This window comes from Metopolophium dirhodum, chromosome 1 (assembly GCF_019925205.1).
Source record: "Metopolophium dirhodum isolate CAU chromosome 1, ASM1992520v1, whole genome shotgun sequence".
NCBI lineage: Eukaryota > Metazoa > Arthropoda > Insecta > Hemiptera > Aphididae > Metopolophium > Metopolophium dirhodum.
The window spans coordinates 19,293,662-19,319,682 of NC_083560.1; the positions used below are offsets into that span (position 1 = coordinate 19,293,662).

Consider the following 26,021-nt stretch of genomic DNA (forward strand, 5'->3'; position numbering starts at 1 on the left):
TTAAAATGACACATCAAAGTAAAAACCTCATTCAAAAATTTGCATTATTCTCCGAACGAAAATTAATTTAATTTAAACTTTTAACTCGTTAATGCCCAGTCTTTGTTTTTGCTATGTTTTACAATAAATATTGTATGACGGAGACAACACATGCACAATACTATGTAGCGTCCTCTTAATATTAGGTAATCTAAATGCTGAAAACCTTCTAGTTTCAACGAATAGGTAATATTTTTTGTATAATAACATACCAACTACTTAACTGCAGTATCAATGTTAATGATCAGAGAATTTGTTCTATCAGAAAAATTGAGAATTTAAAGTTGTACAAACATTTTAAAATACCTCAAATAAACGTCTGAAATTATTGGACTGGACAAAATAAAAATAAAATTGAAATTCATTTTCAAGTCCTTCCCCTCCTCCCATTGATAAATCCTGCGTACGCTACTGACTTCTTGTCACTTGGACAATTTCTACAAGCGCAGTGAGCGAGTGGCAACATAGGCATCACTGGCGTGCATCACTGTAAATTGGTATAATTTTTTTTTTCTACATGGATATTCGGTACAATTACTTCTAGTCTTTGGAATGTTCTGATGAACCATGCGGAAAAAACCGAAACCTAACCTATAGCCGATTGAAAGTGATAAGATGTAACTGGGACGCTGTGTATAATTTATGTCATTTTACCAGTTCCCCGTTACAGATCCACTTCCCGCCGACCTGATAATTGATAAGATTTCAATCGCCAATAAGAGATTTGTGTTTACAGCAGACGACGTAGACCAGAAACATTTTGCAAGCGTCCATTTTGCCGATACACCTGAGCACCGCGTATACCGTTTACATATACCATATACATTACTGCAATTTTTTAAGAGGACTATTATACGCACTTACGTCCACCGTGAATACATGACGGTTTCGAATCGAATTTCGTAAAATTGCTAAATATATTAAGTAAGTTTAAAACATATATTATAAGGTATTTTTATAAAACGTATTATGTGATCATATCGCTACTACATTGTTATTCGAATCCCTGGCGAAAAGTCCAGTGACAAAATATCCGTTCTGAAAAAGTTGGACAAAAAGTACTGTTTTATCTTTTGATTGTCGGATAACACATTTTTATTTTCGAACAAAAAGTCTAAAAATACAAGATATTCTATTACATTTTTATTTATAATATAGGTTATAGGTAGGTTTACATATCATAATATAATAGGTATTTTATATATAATTAATATTTATTTAATATATTTTAATAATTAATTGTTAATTTTTAAATTTAGCATAGTTGTGGCCCATTAACCCGTCGTTGGTACACATATAGTTTGTAACATGATTGTTACACTGTGAGCGCGGCGCTCACACTTCACTTTTTTTATTATTATTAATTGATCTATTATCTTAAAACATCAAACCATATCTAGAATTATGTATATTTTTATCCTTCACTAAAAAGTATATAAATACTTTTTATGTACATTTCATAATTTATAAAATAAAAATAAAAAACTACAATCTCATTCCAAAAAAAATATTTTTTTTTTTTCATATAAAGAAATACAAATTAATTAAAACCTTAATATAAATTAAAAATTATAAACTATTAAGTTTATGACTTTGGTCTATTCACTTTCTGTAGAATTTGTTTCGTTGTGATCGTTACAGCAGGATACGCATGTGCTCCTCATGACGCTCACTTAATCGGTACTGTCGACTTTGTCTAACGATAACTGATAGGCAATGACAAATAGCGTAATTATTTATTTTTATAAATATTTATAGACATGTTATTTGAAGGTATTTATAGTATCAGATTAATTCAATAATATTTGTACGAATAACGCTCGAAATGCTATCTGTGTGAGCGACGCGCTCACATGTGTACCAACGACGGGTTAATTAAAAAAATATATAAAATTAATTATTTTGTTACATATTGCATTGGCTTATAACTTACAGAAATTAATTGTAAAACATACATTTACTCAGAACAATAACTTAAAATAGTTTCAAAAAACATCAAAATCAAAGTTCAAAAATGTATAAGAAAAAATATAAACCTATTAACTTTTGTAAATATTATAAAACAGTAAATAAAAAAAAGTCAAGGTAAGTGGGTGTCGCTCTGTTGTAGAGTAGGTTACAGGTGGGTCACTATAATGGATGGTATTAAATTTGAATTCAATGATGTAAAATTATTGTGTACAAAAAATGATTATCAGCAAAGACGGTTTGTCGGCCTATAATATTACTAAATATTTTTGGTAGTATGATTGGGGTTAAAGTAGGTAATTTATTTTATTATTAGTCATTAATATAACAGTTAAATTGATTTTTTCCAAAAAAAAAATATATTTGAAAATGTTATTGTGTGTTTAAAATATAATAATATACTCTAAAAGTTTCTTATATCGACAAATAATATTTTTGAATTACAACAAAATATTTAAAATCATTATTCTCGGTTAGGTTAGAGAAGAATTTTTTGCATAGGTCATTGTTTAAGAAAATATAATTTTTATTAAATTATTATTTTTATTTTAGAGTGATTGGATGTTTGAATTGACTATTTTTTGATTTAACATATTTAAAAAAAACATTTTTTTCTTATATATTTTTGAACTTCCTCTTATATAGACTATTATTTTAAATTTGTATGTGGAATTGTAATATATTATGTAAGCATTAAGTAAGGAATAAGTATAAGAACAGTACACTAGAAAAAAGTATTGTTGTAGGAACCAAAATACAGTATTGATAGCTGAGATAATTTGGTTTATTATATATTGTAAGAGGAACAGCAAATTGCACTTGTAACTGAATACATTTGATCGCATGTACAAAATAAATAGTTGTAGAAAAATAATTGAATATTTTATATGTCACACCATTTTGTACCTTTAATAGGGTACCTATGTTTGTATTGATTGAAATAATTTTTTTTATACTTACAAATTTACTCTTCATTCACAACTAATAATTTTGTATTTAATACTAAAATTAGTATTTGTTGGTATACAATTTTCAGTTACCGTTCTAGTAATTGTTTTGTTAACATTACTCCATTAACTGATTACATATAAAGAATATCATGTTAGTTTAAATTAACTTCTGTCTGTTACAGTTACAAAACTTTAAGTTAATATACCAATGATGAAAATGCAGATGAAAAATATATTTAATTAATTTAAATATTCACTACACTTTGCATATTAGATAGGTTACATAATATTTATAAATTATTTTAATATAATCTTATATTTAAATATTCATAAATGTAGAAAAAATAAATTAATACTTCAAAATATGCAAGTAAAAAATATCTGAGTACTGAAATGTGTATAAATATATAATATACAATATGTTATAATATGTTTGAAAATAAAAAACAAATTAATTAACCAAATTATATAATACAATTATACTGACTCCTATGTCAAGTTTAACTTGAAAAACTATATTATGATACATTTATATATCAGCACATAGTTTACAAATTAAAAAAAACAAAATGCCATTATTGTTTTTAATAACAGAAAATAATAATAATAATAATTTATCTTGTAATATATATTTTTTACAAAAATTACAATGGACCATGAACTGTCACATATCTTGTTCCATTTGACACGACATTTAAAGTGTTTGCTATAGGAGAAATTAATTAGGCTTGGAAAATAAAACAATTTTGACTTCATAAGCATGAAATTGCTCATCAAACCTTACGTAGTCATCATACAATATTCAAAAATAATTCTTTCAGATTCATTAAGAAAAACATCTTTTATTAATATAATATTTTTTTGTTTTCATCATCTACATCTCTAGTTATAATAATATAGGCTATTGACTTTTAAACGAGTTCTTTTAGTTTGAGCCCCATTAACAAAAACTAATGGTTCACCACTAATAAGATTGAGTTCAGTGATTATTTCAATAAGTTTTAAGAAATTTAATATTTTCCTAGGCCCAACATTAATATTGTGCTACATAATTTTCCCTTATTAAATATTTAATTCAACTAGAATTGTTAGTAACATAATAGTTTTAATTATTTTAAGTGGCTTTTAAACTAAATTCAGCACAGCCTTCCATCAAATCATGAATAATATCTAAATCATAATTATCAAATTCAAATATAATGTAATCTTAATAAAATTAATTACATTTTTTAAATAAATATTAAATTTAATAGAATATTAATTTGTATTTTTGGACTTTTCGTCCAACTTTTCAAAATAGACTTTTTGATAGATTACTTTGTTATACATATATAATATGTATGTATTATTTGTTTACAGACGCTCACCCGACACATTATCTTGGGATATTTACACAACTTGTGCTGAACGTGCCAATAAAAATGAAAACCATAAATTCTCTGTTTCTTTGCATATTTTTATTGATATCAATTTGTTCACGCAATGTTTCCACATTCTGTGGAAACGATGATCAAGTCGAAGACTTGAAGACGGCTTTGATTATCCATGAGTCAAGCTATACAGTAATGACCAGCTTGAGCGCAATACCAATAACCGGTGCAGCTTTAACCGCTGTGCATGTTATATCGTCCACTCAGTTTGCAGTTCGTTTGAATAATGTGTTTGAGGAAATGAAAAATTCTATGAATAAGGAACATAAGGATTACAATAAATGTTCAGAAATCTTGGACAAAACTTCAACGGCAATCATAGTGATCAGGACAACTAGTGTTGGGTTATCTCTTGCGGCAATGATACCGGGTGTTGGTTTGGCACTTTTGGGCCCGAGGTTAGCTGCATCGATATCTGCTATGGTACTTATAAGAGACGGTTTAGTACATTGGCAAAAGAACGGTTGCCAATATACTACAACAAGAGATTGTAATTTATAGGTGAATCAATAAATGTATATTAATGAAATGATTTAAATATGATTTGATTGTTAAGCGATAATAATATATTATATTAGTTTTATCATAAAATAAATATTCTAAATTATACTGTATTGAGTTTGATTTAATTTATTAAAAAACTATCTGTTAGAAGTTAGTGAATCCATTTTTTGCGTGCATATTTTCATCTAGTTAATGTACAACATTGGTTGTATACAGTATTATAGTAGTCAGTACAAAACGTACATCCATGTTATGGTTTCATATTATAACCAATGACAGATTATTATTATTTATTATGACATCCTAGTTGCATTTCTTCATCTGAGAATGATTAAGTTTAGAGTTTTAGATAATATGTTTAATATAAGACCGTGTGGTGATACCTACCACTTACTTATCAGCAATCTATTATTATTTTCACAATGCAAACGTTTTGTATTCATAGGTAATATTATATTATAATGGTTAGGTTATTAGCCTTCCACGTGCGTTCCCGAAGCTTTGGGGTAATATATTATTATCCAATGACCAAATCATTTTAAATGTAAGAAAATATAAATTAATATAACTATTTACAATAATTAGTTATAACTTGTATTTAGGTAGGTATCAAAAGTCAATACAATATATAATATTATATATAAATTAATACACGTAAATGGAATATTTATAAATTAATAGGTAATTATAATTCAATCTATTCTGCATTTGTATACTAAAACTGTAAAATCCTAAGACAATGGTCCAAATAGTATTTATAGTCATAGTCAAACACTTTTAGAGTTTTACCACAGAAAGATTTTTTATTAGATTAATCTTCATTTTTCATGTCATTATTTTTATTTAATTTACTAATGCCGAAAGCGAATTAATTTTGCAAATTTTACTTGTCTTCTGTACTTGTGTAAACGGTAATTTATTTTGCGTATTTCATGAAATATACGTAGGTATAACTATGTATTTTAAAATAATTACATTTGTTAGTTGGGATGAGTGACAATTTAAAAATGATGGTCGATTTTCAAAATATTTGGTTATTTGATCTAATACATTTGACTTTTTTAAATTTACTAAATACATTTTATTTTTAGTTGTGGAAGTAAGTTGAGTGGTTACATCAAATTCTTTTTTCACCTTCATGACAGACTCTTAGTACATCTTTAGGTGGGTAAGTTAATTTTCCTTTACTCTATATGGAAATCAAACACGTAAGATGTCAAGTTGATTCTGTAAAAGCATCAGTTAAGCAGCTAGTACCTACAATTGATACCTGAGTTGTATTAATTTTTTACAACAAATCCGGTAATATAACTTGTGGTGTATTCTACTAGTTGACTTAAATTGATCAATCTATTACAGTGGTCTTCAAACTTTTTGAAAGTAGGTATGTTTATATAAATATTAAATAGTTAGTTAATAAAAATATGATAAATGCACTAAAGCCTTATCTCAAAATATTTATCATTTTTATAAATAAATACTATTTCTGTTACTTTAAGTTTTTAATAAATACCTACCTACATCATCAAACTTACAAAAAATGTTCGAATAGAATTCGTTATATATTTTATATGTGGGCATGTGGCTGAACATAACTTACAAATTACAGTACCTAGACTATAAGCTATTAAATATTGTAAACACTCTTGTACAATTAACCATTTTTGATAAAGGTCCTCTGGTACTAACAGTATCTACCTATATGTTACTAACACCATAGCCCACAAGAAATGTTGCCTAATTTTGCCTAAATCATTGTATATCTGTTTTCGCAAAATAGGTACCACGAAAATTTGTTGCCCCCTAAAAGTGCTGCCCGTGGCAATTGGCCTCCTTCTGCCACCCTAAATACGGTATGGCTATAGGTATACGAAAAACGATTCTGAGCAGAGATGGTTTGTCAGTGTGGATATTTTATATTATATTTATATTTTATATTGTTATTACTTATTAGTTATTGTTAATACGGTAGCCGGTAAGTTCAATTGATGTGATATTCATTGATATTCCATATTATCATTTCAATACTCACGTTGGTCTTATTTTAACTTTAAGGCTAATTCTAATGTCATTGTACCTACCTACCTACCTAAGATGAATATAGTATTCGGGCAACAAAGTTCTAAATATAAGTTCATACAATTTTGTATTAACGTTAGTTTTTACGTACATGATTTCCATAGCTTTAAAATGTTTGAAAAATAAACTACATTATAATTATAATGTTTTATTATTACAACCATATTTTTATAAGGATCATAAGAATAGGGTATCTGTACTCTGTAGGTAATTGAGTAACACAATTCTTAACTAACCTATTAATTGTTATCAGGGTTGGGATTTTATAGCACTTAAAATTGCATAATAATTTATTATTATGTTATACATATAATATTATGTACTTATATTATACAAGCGTAGTACCTTGTACCTTTATAATAAATTATTTTATTTACCCTAATTTGAGGAGACGTTACTTTTGTACCTAATTTTTTATAAATGTATGTAATTGATAACCCTTTATAACACCAATAAACAATTATTATTATTATTTATTATTATCATTTTTAAATTATATTCTGAAATATAAAATTAATTTTCTAATAGTCATAACTAATATTAATTATATTTTTTTTTATACAACCAGAGCTGATGTATACAATTATTTTATATTTGTATACCACTGTTGGTATATTACAAACTGATCTCTAAATATATTAGACATATGATTACTCTTTTAAATTAGTTTTAGTAGAAATCTTCAATAAATTAAAACATTTTAAACAAATTACGATCAAATTTTTCTTACGCGAATTATCAATAAAATAATCCATTAAAACTCCCCGTAGAATGTGACGTTTCAAATAAACAGTAAACCCTGCTTCCACCTTTCAAAATTATTATTTTATCAAACCTTGTTTTGGGCGTCCTCGATAAATCCTGTACACGTCGTAACCTATTAGAATAGTTTTTTATTATTGTACAAGAAATAACACTTTGACCAGAACTTAAAAGAATTACACTAACCGTTGGCCATAAAATATAGTTGAATAGTAAAATGTAATTTATACTCTATAGTTAATAATTTTAATAATTTTTAATACTTGTAATTCTATAAATAATACAGGTACCTATCACATTCATAGTAATAATAATAATATCCGCAAGATCTCGATCACTTTTATTATATTTTGACACGTCGTGCGCGCTTTCATTTTGAACCCCTCAAAACGATCATTACTGGAGAATAATATTATTTATTTATCATTATTGTTGTGGCGGACCAAATATGTCTTTCAGCCATGTGATTTTATAAAAGTCAATTAATCAAAAGCACATTCGCGTCTTGTAATCGAATGTAAGAAAAAAAATCCACTGAAAAAATTCAATAGTATATTATTTAAAAAAATAGTTATATTAAGTCTTGTCAATTATATTATTATGAATTCTTATATAATAATAGCAATAGTATACTATAGTAATGAATGCATTGATTGTTTACAATGTGTATTTTTTTATTTTGTCTAACAATTTTAAATAAAGAATGAGTGCTCTTGATTTGAGTGTTATTTATTTAGGATGTGGCTAATTATTTATTATAAAAAAAAACACTAATAAAAGTAAAAATGTGATTATTAAACTAAGTACTGCTTAGCTTTTTAAGATAAGTGAATAAAAATCACAGAAATATTTTGTTCAAATAGTATTAAATTTGACATTTGGTGAATTATTTATAGATAATATCTTAGCCCATTGACCATAAGTCATATGATTAGATATATTAGGTCAATAGATATCTCTCTGCAATAATAAATACTTAATAGGATACATTTTTTATTTCATATTTAATGTATACAATAATGTTTAATTGTTTTATCTCTTTTACAATATTTAAAAATATTTATATATTATGTAGTAGATTCCAGGATGTAGATTGGGAAACTAAATGTTCAAAACCAATTGTACAGATTCTATTTAATGTAGAGCTTCAAATTTACAAAAAAATCAATGCTTGAAAACATAAACAACGATTCCTTTTAATGATAAAATTATTCAGTTTTTTTTCTTATTTAACTGCCACATGAGGGGGGACTGTATAGCTTTACTTAGCCTAAATCAAATAAATAACTCAGCTTTTTTACTTTACTATCAAAAAACCAAAAATAATAATTTGCTCCATTCTACTCCCACACTAGGGTACAATGGGGTATGAGTTTTCATGATTTTAAACATAGTTATACAAATAAGACTAATATAAATTAATTATAATTATTTTTAAACAATATTTACGTTTATGCAAAGTTCAAATCTATTACTGCAGTTAGAATTTCTCCACATTGGGCTATGTTACATTTCCGACATGTCTACCAATTATTAGCATTTAAATATAACATTTTCGAATATTCTTTTTAATATACTGTGATACCAATCTCATCAAAATTAAAAAATTTTATTGGCGTTCAACTTATGTCGGTTAATAAAGTTAATAAATTGAAAATCTGAGTAAAAACAATTTAAGTCTTTGTATAGTCTTTATAATGCTTTTTGTTCAACTAAAGAACTAGAACAACAACTAGAACAGACGACAACTGTTGAACATTGTATGAAAATGTGTGAACAATATTTATCGCAATCAGCCTACCTTCTAGTTAAGAAAAATATTGTAAACAAAGATAGGTCAAAAAGTGGACAACGGTATTCTAAACAAATTAAACAATTTGCTTTAACTGTATATTTTCTTAGCCCTATAGTATTTTGTTTTCTTCAAAAATCTTTTTCTCTTCCTTCTATTTGCACTTGAAAAAGAGTAACTTCACAATACGATTTAAAACCTGGCTTAAATGATTTCTTATTTCACTTCTTAGAATTTAAAATGAGTAGTTTTCATCGCAATGCTTTGGACTGCTTTTTATGCGCTGATGAGATGTCAATAAAACAAAATTTATTTTATAATGTTAGTAAAGATGAGATAATTGGTTTTAATCAATCAAACTCTTTTAGAGCATATGAACCTGCAAAATACGCTCTTGTCTTTATGCTCAGAGGAATCAAATATAATTGGTAACAACCTTTTGCCTATAGCCTTGTTTCGAATAGCTGGGCCAGATCTTAATTTAATTATTTTTTCAACGATTCGCCAATTACGAAATATAAATCTTAATGTTAAATGCTTCATTACAGATTAAGGGTCAAATTTCATTCGATTTTCAAATACTGATAATGTTTCTCCTAAGGAACCATTTTTTGAAGTTGATGGACAGCAAGTTATATATATGTTTGATCCCCCTCACCTGCTGAAATCGACACGTAACATGTTTTTTAAACATTTATTGAAAATTTATGAAGATTTAGTAGACAAAAAACATTTAGATAATTATTACAATTATGATAGTAAATGTAACCTCTGTATGGTACCTAAATTAACATATTTTCATATTCATCCCGGTCCTTTTGATAAAATGAAAGTTAGGTTAGCAGCTCAAGTTTTTAATGCTACTGTTGCAGCTGGTATGTCCACAGCATTAAATTGCGGATTTTTACCAATAGATTCTCAAAAAACAATACATTTTGTAAATGACATGGATAATTTGTTTGACATATTTAATTTTAGAGATACTCCTAATGGTAAAATTTTTAATAGGCCCTTTAATAATGAATTCACTGGATTTCTCACGTATCAACTTATTTTGTTGTAATTTAAAAACAAATTAACCGTAGACACTTGAGATTTATATCATATGTTTATTTCATCAATTTTTATACACCATCAAAATAGTATTACAAATTTCAAAATATTTTGAATTGTTTTGAGCTGTTTACGGACAGTTAAATATTTAAATTATTTTAGTTTTTTTTCTATAAATATCAATAAAATTGTATTTGTTGGGCCAAAAAGCGTCAAAATTGAATACAAGCTTGACTCCTTTCTTCAATAGCAGTTTAAAAATATTAAAAATACATATGACCAATATTTTTTATAAGCATTTAAAGTTCAATTTTTGATAAAATTTATCAAATTTAAAATTTAAAAATGATTTTGTTGTTAAAAATGTATAAAATGTTCAACTTTTATAGCTAAGAATTGAAAACTTACAACAAGGTTCCGTGTAATTTCCATTTTAATTCAACTTTTTAACTTAACTAGTTACTTTTGGCTTTTCTCTAACTTGTTATTTTCACTTGTCGAATGCGATAAAGTAAGTCAAATGAACCACTACGGTAACAACACAAAATCTAGATTCCAACCTCGAACTATCTATTAAATCTATTTTAGTATTTTTATGAATGATAAATTGAATTTGTAGTTTGTATAAATGTTGTGTACCATAGTAGACAGTTCAACATATTTTAATGATATTAATACAAAAAAAACTAAAAAAAATTGAAAATTGACAATGTTCTTAAACCGGTTAAAAAGAGTAAAAATATTTTCAAAGTTGTATGGTATATAGAAAATGAAAATATAAACATTCAGTAAAATTTTCATGTATCTATAGTTATTACTTATTAGTTTTTGTTTTTGAATAACAACAAAATAACAAAACCGCTACATAATATGAGATATCGAGTGAATATCCAAAAGATATTGTAAAAATATGAACTTCAAACGCTCATAAAAATTTAATTTGATTTGCTTGTAGTCATTTTTTTCTTTGATAAAGATAGACAAACTTATGAATAATCTTGTATTAAATTTTCAAATCTTAGATTTAAAAAGAAAAATGTTTATGAATTCTCAACTCAAAATAATTTGCTAATTTTCGTGATTTTTCCGTAATTTGTCAAGATTTGAACATTAAATGTTTATAAAAAATAACTGTGACTAAGGATTTTTAATATTTTTTAAATGTCATTGTACAAATATAGTAGGAGCCTAGTATTGAATTTTTAAGCTTTTTACCAAATAAAGAAATAAAGTTTTATTGACATTCATAGAAAAAAAAACTAATAAAATTGGAAACTGAAAATGTTCCTTAACAGTTCAAACAAATAAAATATTTTGAAAATGTTATCGTGTATATAAAATGCGATTATAAACAACCAGTGAAAATGTCATGTATATATTATACGGTAATTTGTCTTAGAGTTACACTACAACACAAAATCGATTTTGTCTAAACCCAAATTTGCATAAAAATTCCCGTTTTTCCTTAAATTTTATGTTGTTTTTCCCGGTACTTTTGAAAAATATTCTTAATTTTAAATTTTGACCTCCCGAATGCAACTAGATGCAACTAGATTGACTTTCTCGTCGAACAAAATATTGTTGAAAAAAATCGAAGCAGTTTTGCTGCCCCAAACGGTGGTGATGACAGACACAAAAAAACACACTTCATTGTAAAATCAATACATAAATATAACTATATAGACGTACTATTTAGATAAAATTGTATTAGGGTGAGTCTTGTTTAAATGGAATGGACTTAAATTTATCCTAGTTATAATTTGGACCATGGTTGAATAATAAATAGTGGCCCAATAAGTTAAACTAAAAATGTAAAACGTAATTTATAGAAATGCACTCAGGTTTATAATAATTTATAATATAGAGTACCGTCAAAGGCCGAAAAACTGAACTTGAAAAAGTTTTTGAATGCTATTGTAAACAACTTCAAAATTAATTAATCTAGACATATTTTCAATGTAATATTTTTTTTTAGTTAAGGTTTGATTTATTGATTTCTGTTGCATTTGAACCATACAAATTATTGCCTATAAATTTGTTTATAAAACATCTCATTCTATGAGTATTAGTGTACGTTTTTGAACGTTAGCAAAACGATAGATATTAAACGTAAAATTAATTAATAACATAATAGTTACGTTAACATAACAACATGACATTTGTTTCACATTAATTAATTGACAAAAGACCGTTATGGAGGTGAAACTATAAGATAATATTTTTGCTCAAGTTAGTCCATAGACAATACCTACCTGGAATCTATACTGTAAGTACTGGTACCTATACAGCAGGGTTTTTTTAATGATTTTTTTCTGACTGCATAAACTTATTCACACACTGGGTTATAGACTATAGTATGGACTTTGTTTACGCAGACCAAACCCTACTATTGTTATTCGTTGAACTGACAGGGGTGGCCCCAGGGGCCCTAAGTCTTAGGACCCCCCACCCCCAAAGCTATATTTCTAAACAATTTTATACTGTTACAAACAAAATTACAAAAAAAAATAATTGACATTTTCTGAAAATTAATGCACTATTTTTATTGTAAAATTGTAAATAATAATTTTAAAATTTTAAGTAATAATATTTACTTGAAATAGGTAATTTGTAATAATAATTGTTTATAAAAATAAAAACAATCAATTGACTAGGTACCTAATTACTTAATAACTTTTGTAATATACTTTTACATCAAATAATAGTCAAAACGTCCTGACCACCACAACTTTTGATGTCAGTATGGAGTAGGTATTCTAGAAAAGCGTTTGGTAAAAAATTCATAGATTATCTATAGGTCCAAAAAACTACAACTTAATGTCAGTAAATATAAAAAGGGACATATTCTATACAGAAGGGAATCGTTTAACTATTGAAAAAAAATTCATATTTGGTTATTTTCAATACTTGAATAAATAATAAGGAATTATATTTAACTCTTGTAATTTAATATTAGTTATAAGTATTCTAATTATATAGATTAAATATTCAGTTCTTGTCCGCTTTTCTCATTTATAATTAAATTGTACATAATATTATTATGTTATGTAACTCTCTACCACCACCACAAGCATGTGCTTAGAGGATGTCAGCGCACTATTTGTTTTCTCTCTCTAGCCCACGCGTAACATAGACAAAATGCATTTGCGCAGAATCGTTTTTTCTATGTTTTTAAGTAACTTTAGAGTAAAATTACTCATTATCAAAAAGATAGAGAATAATATTTTTGAGGGAATGACATATCGATTTTTCTAAATATTGTTTCAAAACAATTTAAACATAATTTAAATTAACAACATTTTTTGTTTATTTCGAAAGTCGAATACAAATTCAAATAACAATAAAATATAAAATCGATATGTCATTCCCTCTAAAATAATATTTTCTATCTTTTTCGTAATGGGTGATTTTACTCTGAAATGACTTAAAAACATAGAAAAAACGATTCTGCGCAAATGCGTTTTGTCTATGTTGCGCGTGGGCCAGAGAGAGAAAACAAATAGTGCGCTGACATTCTCTTAAAAGTGGTTGATATTTTTTTGTTTTTAAAAAAAAAAAAACAGTATATTAATGAATAATATAAACACACATTTTAATTTTAATAGGAACATTTTTTTTTTATTTTAAGTTTACTCAATTATTGTTTTATAATGTACCTACAATGAAATTATCATCCTGAAATTCTTTTTTGCACTGCACAAAGTAACAATTTTCACTGCACAGTTACTTTTCTCACTACACACTAAAAAAAAACCTATACTGTATACTGCTATACTGTAATACTGTGTAGCTGGTAGGTAGGTACCTACATACTATTATTTTAACAGCTCGACAAGCACTCGACAAGCGACTGAATAAGGTAGCTAGGTAATAAGTGATCTACTCAAGTACCTACATACCTATATTAGGCACATAATTGAGAACCTACATATATTATGAATTTGGTGCATTTAATTCCAGTGAAGTATTTTTCCAGCGTTATATTTTCTAATGTTAGGTATATTTATGTTATTTTGTAAGGTATTTTATTACCTACCTACATTCCCGTATAATATTTTCCTGATTATTACCTAAGTACGTAATACATTCCCGATTAATTCATTCCTGCGTAATAATTGTTCGTGTGTAATTTTTCTCGTGTTAATGTGTAATGTTTTAGATCGTAGAATCGTACGGCGTACGTGGAGGTAGAACGAACAGAATTCCTACTGTTGGGGACCATTTGGTAATTTGTAACAATGTAGGTGCCGATGGAATGAAGAAAAGTATTCGTTACTGATTTATAATAATCACGATTGAAGATAGTACTATCTTAAATCATGATAATAATACAAGACAGTGATTACACAGGAGTTCCGCTTATCACTAGTCGGTTGTTTTCATAGTTTTCGTGACAGAATATTATTACTTTTGTTAACGTTGTGTGTTTGTCTGGCTAAATAACAAATAGGTGCTTTTCAAACATTCATTTTTAATAACACAAATAATATCTCATCAAATTTGTGACTGTGAAATCAAAAAGTTATGTTTTTCTGGGTTTCATTCTTGTGCTTAGTACTGGGCGAGATTACAGTAGACATATTATGCCTATATGTGTTATACTTGAAGCATAATACCTTAAAAAAATACGATACTCGATACCTAACCACCCATCTGTTCGACTGGATTACCTACCACGAGAAAACGTACACCTCAAAACACAATCATCGGTCTATAGGAGACCGGAATACAGGTGTTGTATACATTTGAAGACTGAGTGATCGAGGCTACCCACGTCCATTGATAATAATAAATAACACTACATTTTAAAAATGCATAAGTGTATAGTGTGCGGTAATACATCTTATAAAACCAAGGTCAATCGTCCAGGAGTTATTTATTATGGGTGAGTATCAATTGGTTCTAGAAATTTTCTCGCCCAACCTGTTATGAGAAAAACGCATATGGATTTTTGAATCATATTATTGACATGGTTCATTATCCCGGTGCGAGATACTGCGAAATAATTTTGAACCGGTTTAGCCTAATAGTTTCTACTTAGTGTTTATTTTTCTAATCTAACATTAACAATTGTATTGTATTGTATTATATTGTATTCATTGATATTTGTTTTAATATAGAATTCCCAAGAATGATTACATGAAAAAAAAATGGCCCTAAGTTTTGGGAATTGATCGTTGTCATGATTGGCAAAAAATATGTAGTGATCATTTTTTAGAAGAAAACTATAAGCCAGGACTTAAGCGGTTTTTATTTTCAAATGCTATTCCCCAACCTTATGATAGAAATGGTTTTCCTTCCATAGTAAGGTAATACTTCTTAATCTCTATAATTAAATTTTTCATTTTCAATAATATTTTTATTTTTAAATAGTTATGCTACTAAAAGTAATGATGTTGAAACTGGAAATAATATAATTTTACCAATAGAACAAAATATTATAAGGTGAGTTAATGAAAATTGTATTTGACTAGATTTTGTTTTTACAATCATTTAAAAATCTAGAAGATTGGCTTATTATGATGAAAGTTATTACATAGAATCTGAATTTTACAGAGAGGAACATATTGAAGATGCTGTTGCAAAAAGTTATAATTCAACAAGACGGCAATCTATACTTACTGGAAACATTGAGGATATTATTAATACAAATATGCCGGTCAGTAAATAAGTATTAATATTTTTAATAAACATGGTCAATACAGTCTGATATCTTTATATTTTTTATGATTTTCCATGCTTTCTTTAATGAAAATGTAGGGCCTTCGTCTTCAACGTCCTGGTTTCTCTTCTTTAGTAATTTAGTGCTTCTAATTAGATATCAGTTCTATTCTTGTCCACTTATTTTTATGAAATAGTTAGTAGTTCGACCACCAATGTGTGTACTCTTTTTGGAAACTTTGAGGATATATTTTTTAGCCACTACTAGTGTATTGTTAGGAAATATCTACTGTAATTAATCAGGGATCTGTGTGATTCACTCAAGCATTTAACTATAGTGTCAAGGTCTTTTGTGAAAAGAAAACCAGTCCTTTTTCCTGAAGTTCCATTTCACAATAGAATCTATCTTAATAGTGGTACTATTTTAGGAGTTTCATAAAGATATTTACAAAAAGTAATTTTTATGTTTATAAATAGAAGAAAAGCTGTAAATAATTGTTAATAATTTAAAATTATAATAATACTATAGTGTGTTTAATTAGAACTGCGACTTGACATAAACACGCTTCGTGGTGGTTTTGTCTCAAACCAGGCGTTTTCAAACTGGGATAGAAAAAATGTGTAAAATATTCATGATCAATTTTAAATTTGCTGTGCAACTTAACGCGCTAGTTTTAGAAACCCTAATGAAAATACTCCATGACGTGCGTTTGCGTCGAGTCGCAGTTCTAATAAACGCATTATAGCTAAATTACCTGGCATTGCTCGGCATTCCTTTTGGATGTAACACACTGTGGAAGCAATGTATTTTTAAGTTTAAATGATATTATATTTTAATGAATAGCCATCCCACCCGGTATTGTCTGTGAGATTCGCTTGTGATTATGCAAGCAGTATATTATAAGGTAGGTAATTTGTGGTTTGTACATAACTCTTAAGTATCAAAGTTATACAAAGTTTGTCGTTTTTACTTAATTTAACCTACAGAGGATTTATACAATCAATTAATACAAAATCCTAACCTAACCGTAGCAAAACCTGATGAATAAAAAAAACCAAACATTCTTATGTAAAGATCAAAAAGAAAAAACTGCAAAAAATTGGGCTACCAAAACCGTGGTTTGAACTTGAGACATTCTGTACTAAAATACATAGAAGGGCCAGTGCCATTTATATATATCAACTGCTGAAATGAAAACTGTCGTAACTCAATTTTACAACTTTTTTTTTTCAATTAGTTATTATTACTAATTACTATTTTTCTGAATTTCCAACAAACACGGCAGTAACTGCATCTTATTGTCTTTGGTTGATTTATGCTACTATCAGTTTCGTTATTAACGCCAGATTGAAAAAAAAAAAGTTTTGTAAAATTGTGTTACGACAGTTTTTGTTGCTGCAGTCGATATATAGATTACATAATTATTCTCTTTCATTATACGTGACAGTATGAATGTAGGCTGTTCATTGTATCAATATACGAATAAATATGTGAACACAACTTGTTTCGCATCATATACTGTACAGCCAACGAGGAACTGATAATTATTGATTGTAAATATAAATAACTGTTCTTAGCTTACACCTGAACAATATTGCAATGGTTGGGAAAGATTAACTGGGTTATCAAGTGTTCTATAGTAGTGAGTAGTATTCTGATTCTATGTTATTCACAACCAGTACTCTGTAGTTCATTATTTTGGTTACAAAGACATGGAAGGATCCATACCCTCTAGTTTCTACATAAGATAAATATATAGACTATACAAACCGGACTATCGAATGTTATATCACTAAAATATGTATTTAGCTTTTATTATATTTTAATTTATACTTTATAATTGGCAACCTAGCTGTTTTTAATATGAATTATGTGTTTAAATTTTAAAGGATCAAACTTTAGGATCTGGATTCCGATGTTCTGTTAAAAACTGCTTAAACAGACTTTCAAAGAATCTAAGTTTCTTTGGCTAGCCTAAGGATTTCAAGCTGAGAAAAATGTGGAATAAAAAAAGTAATAACTGGTATAAGAGTTTGTAGTACTCATTTTGAACTTGATTGTTTTAAGAATACTGAATTAAAGAACAAATTAAAACCAGGCGCTGTTCCATCATTATTTTTAGATGACGGTAAGAAAAAAATTAATTATTTGTTATTTTATTTTGTATTAACTTTTTAATTATTAATTAGCATTCTATTATTATAGTTTAGGTAAATACAAAGTTTTATTTTGCTATACAGTAGAACTTCCATATAACGGTCACCGAAGGGACTGTAAATAATGACCGCTATTTAGAGGTGCCCGTCCTACAGAGGTAGGATAACACTATGATAACACTCGGAGGGACCAAAAAATTGACCGTTACATAGAAATGACTGTCCTATAGAGGTGACCGTTAAAAGAAGTTTTACTGTATAATATAATGACTTAATTTTTTTTTTTTTAAAAGAAAAAAATGAATAATATTATAAAATTATACTTCTTACGATTTAGTATATAAAAAGAAGGTTTTATTAATAAATTAGAATAAAGCTAACCCATGCAGTAAAATCACTAGTTCATAATCACAATTCCATTTTCTTTATATTAATATATATATTAATATATATATATATGTTTTTTTAATAATGTTAAGTAATTATTGATTAAAACATTTTGAATTTAATTAATTCTATTTTAATTTTAAAAAATCTGTCCTTAATCACCACAAAAAATGTAAAACGTACTTATTTTTGTTGGATAAACATGCTTAAAATAGAAATTTTTCATCTTAAATCAGTTAATTGGGAATGTCCTTTTAAATAATCGTTCTCTGATGTTATATTTCTTTTTTATAATAACATTGTATTTAAAATCTATATAATAATTTAAAATTTAAATTCTTTTTTTAAATTATTAGCACCTAATGATTTGCCAATTTCAATTGATGAGGTGCCTGTATTGAGTACATGTGAAGATCAATTCATAAGTCCAATAGATAATGGAGCTGCTGAACAGTTTTCAGAAGAAAAAAAAACAATGTACTAGGTACTATGTAAAAAATTCTTACTAAAAAACATTTTAACTTGTAATTTAAATCCAACATTAAAATCAAATACTGAAAAAATTAATAACCTTTCAGATAATACTTGTATAGAAAATAGTTTAGAAGATAACTATTTGTGTTCTGGCTGTCAAGGATTGGTAAAAATCGAGATTTGCAAAGAATGAAAGCAAAAACTGAAGCTAAAAACAAAGTGAGTTTGCAGGAGGATCTTAAGTCCTAAAATAAGACATTCGTTCTTTCAAAAACTATTAATGTTTTTGAAATATTTTTTTCCATGTTTTAAGTTGTCAAAAACAACATATTTAAAAAAATATATATATTTATTGATTACTTTTTTTTTCACTATAATTTTTTAATTGTTTACTTTTTTAGTGGTAACATACATTTTTAGTTCCATATTCTAAAGCAGAATGTTTTTTGGAGTACTTAGATAAATTAAAATCAAATTTTGTACGAGTAGTTTATGATTTATAATTAGAGCGCGTATTTGTATACACTTGCATATTTATACTGGTTGATCGTATGGTATGCTAAGTGGGCACACAATTTGTTTCATAAAATAAACATTTTAACTATGAAATTGTTATGGCACATATTTTGCATATTTCGACATTTATAGTTTTGATTAATAATAAAATAAATTAATACGTATACTCATAGGTGTTAGCGGTTTTCCCAGGGAATTCATTTTTTTCTTATAGATTAAAACTACCGACAAAACACAAATTGTTATTTAGCTACCTAAGTAATTCCTTTAAGGATACTTTTTTGATGTTGAGAGGACGCCACACAGACATTTGTTGTCTTTGTCTTACAAGTGCGTAACATAGCAAATTTACTCTTAGCAGATAACGTTTAGCTCTGTTAGTTTAAAAATTAGAGTGAATTTGACCTATTATAAACCTTGATGGTATGAACATTATTTTTATTTGTATGTTGTTTTTTTTAAAAGGATTCTATGGTACTTAAGTGAGTTATGAGCATTTTTAATTTACATTATAATATGTACGGATAACTTGTTAAAAAAATTTGAACTATCGTAAACTATCGAAAGAACATTATCTGTGTTCATATGTTGGTTACATAGATAATGTTCTTACCATCAAGTTTCATAATAGGTTGATTCACTCTAATTTTTAAATCAACAGAGGTAAACGTTATCTGCTTTGCGTACATTTGCTATGTTACGCACTTGTAGGACAAAGACAATAAATGTCTGTGTGGCATCCTCGTAATTGATTTCTATTTTTCTTATAGAAAACTACCTACAAAATACAGATATTTTAAAGAAAAATATTAATAGTAGCATTCGATAATTTTAAATTAAACATTCAGAAAATAAATAAATTTTTGAGTGCATATTCGAACATTTTAGTGCATACTATATATTAATATATTTATGCATTTTTGAGATTTTTTTAGTGCTTTTATAGTTGTTTATTAATGCATACAAATCCGTCTCTAGTTATAAGTATTTAAAACTTCAACGAATGAATGTAGAAATACTCCAAATAATATTACCTATGTTTTTTTTTTTTTATTTAAATTAGTCTTCAACTCCTGAGGTTATTAGCCTGTAAAAATTACAAAATATTATTAATTGGAGTATTGGTCTTACAACTATGGGGATACATTATGTTTAACAATAGAAGGAGTTTGTAGGATATATGTACATTTAATTATTTAATTATTAATAATTTTTCTAAATTAGTTTTTCTAAGCCTATGTTTTTGAAAAAGTTGTATATATTTTTGGTGTTCTCTTCGCCAAGTGCCTGTTGCATTGTTGATGGGTTTCCGAGAATTTGTCTGGAGTTGATGAACTTGGGGCATTCAAGTGTGATATGTTTGATGGTCAGCGCTTTGTCACAGAGTTCACAGGTCGGGCCGTCTTCTTTTGTTATGAGGTGCAAGTGTGTTAGACGGTAGTGTCCAATCCGAGTTCTTGTGGTAACTATTTCTTCGTGCCTGGATGAGGGTGGAGGAGTTTTCCATGGGTCGATTGATGTTTTAATTTCTTTTAGTTTATTTGTGTTTGAAGTCTTCTCCCACGAGTCTTACCAGAGACTTTTAGTTAGCTTATTTATTTTTATGAGTGCGTCTTGAAATATTATTTGGTTTATTAATACTGAGCTGGGTGATAATATTGCTTCGTTGGCTGCCTTGTCAGCTAGTTCGTTGCCATTTATGCCAGTGTGAGAGGGAACCCATAGAAATTCGATTTTTTTCCTTGAGTTTGATAACTATTCTTGGATGGATTGAATTATTTCATTTTTGGGGTAAGGATTTTCGAGGGCTAGGAGAGCACTAAGAGAGTCACTAATTATAAGTATTTCTTCGGACACTAAGGTCATCGCGTGTGAGATTGCATTTTGGATGGCTTGACTTTCAGCAGAAAAAATGCTGGTTTCATGAGGAGGTTTGAACATTGAAGTATTGTTATTTTCTATGAATGCGAATCCGGTTTCATTGAGGGATTTTGAGGCGTCCGTTAAGATTTTTGTGTGGTGAGGGTATTTTTCTTCAATTATTTCTGAAAAGTTATTTCTTATAGTTGAGGTAGGAGATTTTTTTTTGAATTCGAGTAGTTGGGTATTGAGCTTAATATTCCACATCCACGGAGGGGAAGACGGGAAGATAATTTTGTTAAACGTAATTGGTTTGAACTTCATTATATCTGCTATGATCATATACGTGTCATCGATAGTGCGAGGTGTGTTTGAACTGTTACGTATATTCAGAGGTCTTCTGATTGAAATTTGAGTTTTGTTATTTGAGAATTTAGTTACAAATTTTAGTGTTTCTTTAATCCTTCTAAATTCAAGTGGTTGTTCTCCAGCGTTGCACATAATACTTGCTGTTGGGCTTATGCGGAAGGCACCTGTGGCTAGTCTAATGCCTTGATTGTGTATAGGATTTAGTATATTAAGAATTTTGTTTTTGGCTATATTATAGATGACTGCACCGTATTTCATTTTTGCTAGTATAATTGCTTTATATATAGTAATGAGGCTATTTTTATCAGAGCCCCAGGAGTGGTGAGATAAGGTTTTCATAATTTTCATGTTATTGTTTGCATTTATTTTGAGATTTTTTAGGTGAGGGATCCAATTTAATTTATGGTCGAAAGTCATGCCTAGTATTTTTATTTTATCTGTATATGATAGAATGATGTAATTTAGATTGATGTGGAATAGGTTTACATTACGCTTTTTATGGAAGATGATACTTTGGGTTTTGGATGGTGAGAAATTGAAACCAGTTGTAGTTGACCACTTGAGGAGTTCATCCAGGGCTTGCTGGATGAGTTAGACTTTTGTTTTTATGTTCACGCCACTACAAAAAATGTTACAATCATCCGCAAAGATGGTATACCTTATACGGGGAAGGAGATTGTTAAATATTACGATATAATACGATTAAGAACAGGGTGACGCTGATGACTGAGCCCTGGGGTACTCCATTTTCGGTGGTATGAGTGGTTGATAGTGTTTCACCAAATATTATGTTTATGTAATTCAAAATGTATGTTCTAATTCAAAAGGTTAAAAAACCTAAAATGGTTTATTGTATAATAATTATGATAAACAATATTGTTTTGTAAAGAGTTAATATTATGTAAATACATTATTTTCAAAAACATTTATTTTCTGGAAGAACGAATGTCTTAAGTTAAATAGAAAACCCTGTATATTACTGTATGTTACTTATTAAAATAGTTTATATTTTTATTTTATTTTATAGATTGCTGAAAAGAGAAAAGGGGTATTAGAAGTAAGAAAAACAATGGCAGAAATTAAAAAAAATCGTCTGCGTGGACTCTCTTTATAACCATCTGGAATTTCAAATATTATGAAGTCATAAATATTATGCTTTGTATTTGCCAATTTTAAGTCTATTTATTAGACAATTGTATATTTATTTTAGTTAATTTATAAAAAAAAGTTTAAAATTGTATTATTTTTGAAGACATATTATAAAGGTTGAGTTTCAAATATTGAAAATTGGAATTCATTGCGGCCTGTAGTAAATTACTCTTTATAAGTCAAAAGAAAATTATCAAGTTTGGTTGATTTTAAAGAACAAGATCATTATTCCCGTACTGTATTTTTGTGGACAAAATTACATTGGCACCGGGCTCCTTAATAAAAACTGACCATTTAAAAGTTTCAAAGCCATTTAATCTGAAATGTACGCTTATATTTTCCCCGCTATTCTCATATAAGGTATCAAACTTAAAATTGTAATCGTGACCAACAATCACATGTTTTGTATTAAAAATATTCAAATCTTATGTACATTTCGGACGAGAACTAATGATAAAACTATCACCACGATAGAATGTTTATATATTGTTAAAAAATTTTTAAAATATAGTGTTTTTGGTCAACCAAACTTAGGTTTTCCATAGCCACTTAGTATAGCTGTTATGTTCAGAAAACAAAATTATAAGTATTAAATTTTAATAACTGACAATTTTACCAACTTAAAAGTTTAAGGAATTAAATGTCTGTTAAGTTAATACCTATAAATATAAATAAAGTAAGACCATGTATAATTATCAATTATGTTTATCGTTTATAAACCTATAGTTTTTAGTAATTGTGTAAAACATTGTGTAAAAAATGTTTGTACTATTTTAGTATAATCCTATAAATGTCAATAACATTTTATTCGTTGGGTCAAAAAGCTCTACAATTTAATACAAGGTTCCTTATAAGTTATAAGTAGTTATAATAACAGTTGAGGAATAATAAAGATTTATAGGCAAAATTTTTTTTATAAACATTTAAATTTAAAATGTTGATGACATTTATCAAACTAAAAATGTACAAATTACTTAGTACCGTAAAATGGGGTTACTTTGATAATTTTTTACTGTTTTATGGCAATTTTACTTTTTATTTTATGGATAACTCCAGTGGTTTTAACAATAAAACTCAAAATTAAATCTTAGTTGCAGCTAGTTACGCTCATTGCTCAATTTTCTAACGTTTTAATTTTTAAATTTCTGATATTATCTTCAGAAATATCAATCTTTTTAATATGCTCTCAAAGTTACACAAAATTGTGGGCACCTTTGATACCTATATTTTTTAATGTGATATCAAAGTAACCCCATTTTATAGAAAAAAATTATATCATTATGGTACTCTTGTGAATAAAAAAATAAGTGTATAAAAGTAGCCCCACAAAATCAAATTAACTCAGGTTATGCCCATTCTTTGGTAGTTAAAAGCAGTGCTCGAAGTGAGGGGGGGTATAGAGGGATCCCTCTCCTTTTTTGTTAGAGTGAAGAATAGACGAATGTTATGACGATATCAGGAAATCTGAATTGTGGGGCATCTGTCCACTTATCTTGAGCCATTTCGACCGCTGGGTAAAAGTATATATAATTTTCAACTTTTGTGACCAAGAATTGAAAATTTAAGACAAAAATTCTTATAAATAGATCATATTGACAGTTATTTTTACAGACATTTTATAAGTTCAAATTAGAACAAAATTAGGTACCTATATATTAAAACCAAGAATAACTATTATAGTAAAGTTATTTTGTTTTAATTGAAAAATATTATTCGTGGGTATGTATATGAAAATGAGTATATTTTTATATTTTATACATACAATTACAATTTCAAATGAAATTGTTTTACTACCTACTTTTGTACTAATGCTTAAAAGTAAAATAGATTTACTTTAATCACAATAATATCATCAAATTTGCACTTATATAATACAATATTGTATTTGTTAGTTAAAATATCGTTAAAATTGAATACAAGGCTCCTGATATATTGTTACAATTTTGTTTAAAATGTCCATAAACAGCTGAAAATGAGTCAAAATATTTTGAAAACTAAATCAAGTATAGGTATTGATAAAATAAACACATGGTGTACATTTCAAGTATCTACAGTTATTCGATTTTGAATTACCTACAACAAAATAAGAAAATAGCTACATTGGAAATCGAGTGAATATCCAATATTGTAATAATTTAAACTTCAAACTGTTATAAAAATTTTATTTGACTTTCCAATTGACATCTTTTTTTGTTGATAAAGGTACAGAAACTTTTGAGGGATCTTGTGTTCAATTTTCAAAACATAGATTTAAAAATTAAAAATGTTTATGAATTTCTGACTCAAAATAATTTGCAAATTTTCGTTATTCTTAGGTACATGTAATGGTATATTCTTAGGTATATGTAATGTCAAAATTCGAATTTTAAATACTTACAAAAAAAATGTAGCTATATATTTTTAATATTTTTTAACTACCTGTGTAATGGTATATTAGGAGCTTAATATTACATTTTCAAGAATTCAAATTTTATTAACATTTATAGAAAAAAAAATTAAATTGATTGGAAACTGATAATGTCCGTAAAAACAGCACAAAACAAGTGAAAATATTTTAGATTCTGAGTGGAACGATGAATGTATTAATTTTATGATGATGTGTGTTTTTTTTTTATTATTTTTTTATTTTTGTGTCTTTCGTCACGTTTTGGGGCAGTAAAACTGCTTCGATGTAGCGATTTTGCTATTTTGTAGTAATTCAAAAACGAATAACTGTAGATAGGTACACGAAAATTTCACTGAATGTTAATATTCTCATTTTATATACACCATACAATTTTGAAAATATTTTGACTCTTTGTGAGCTGTTTACGGGCATTGGCAGTTTTCAATTTTTTTTATATTTTTAGATTCTGAGTGGAACGATGAATG

General features: G+C 27.3%; 1 protein-coding gene and 1 pseudogene across 2 annotated transcripts; both read left to right on the plus strand.

Annotated features, from left to right (window-relative positions):
* The first annotated feature begins 795 nt into the window (after nt 1–795).
* LOC132937484 (uncharacterized) lies at nt 796–4,919 on the plus strand. 2 transcript variants are annotated; one of them, XM_061004307.1, is made up of 2 exons: nt 796–963; nt 4,317–4,919. In XM_061004307.1, the coding sequence occupies exon 2, from the start codon at nt 4,379–4,381 to the stop codon at nt 4,886–4,888; it is 510 nt and encodes a 169-aa protein (XP_060860290.1). In that variant the 5' UTR covers nt 796–963; nt 4,317–4,378; the 3' UTR covers nt 4,889–4,919. The 2 variants fall into 2 exon arrangements, with proteins under 2 accessions (XP_060860290.1, XP_060860291.1); XM_061004308.1 differs by lacking the exon at nt 796–963 and adding an exon at nt 1,039–1,097.
* Nucleotides 4,920–14,962: 10,043 nt separating this feature from the next.
* Nucleotides 14,963–23,998, plus strand: LOC132934598 (uncharacterized; annotated as a pseudogene).
* Nucleotides 23,999–26,021: the final 2,023 nt, after the last annotated feature.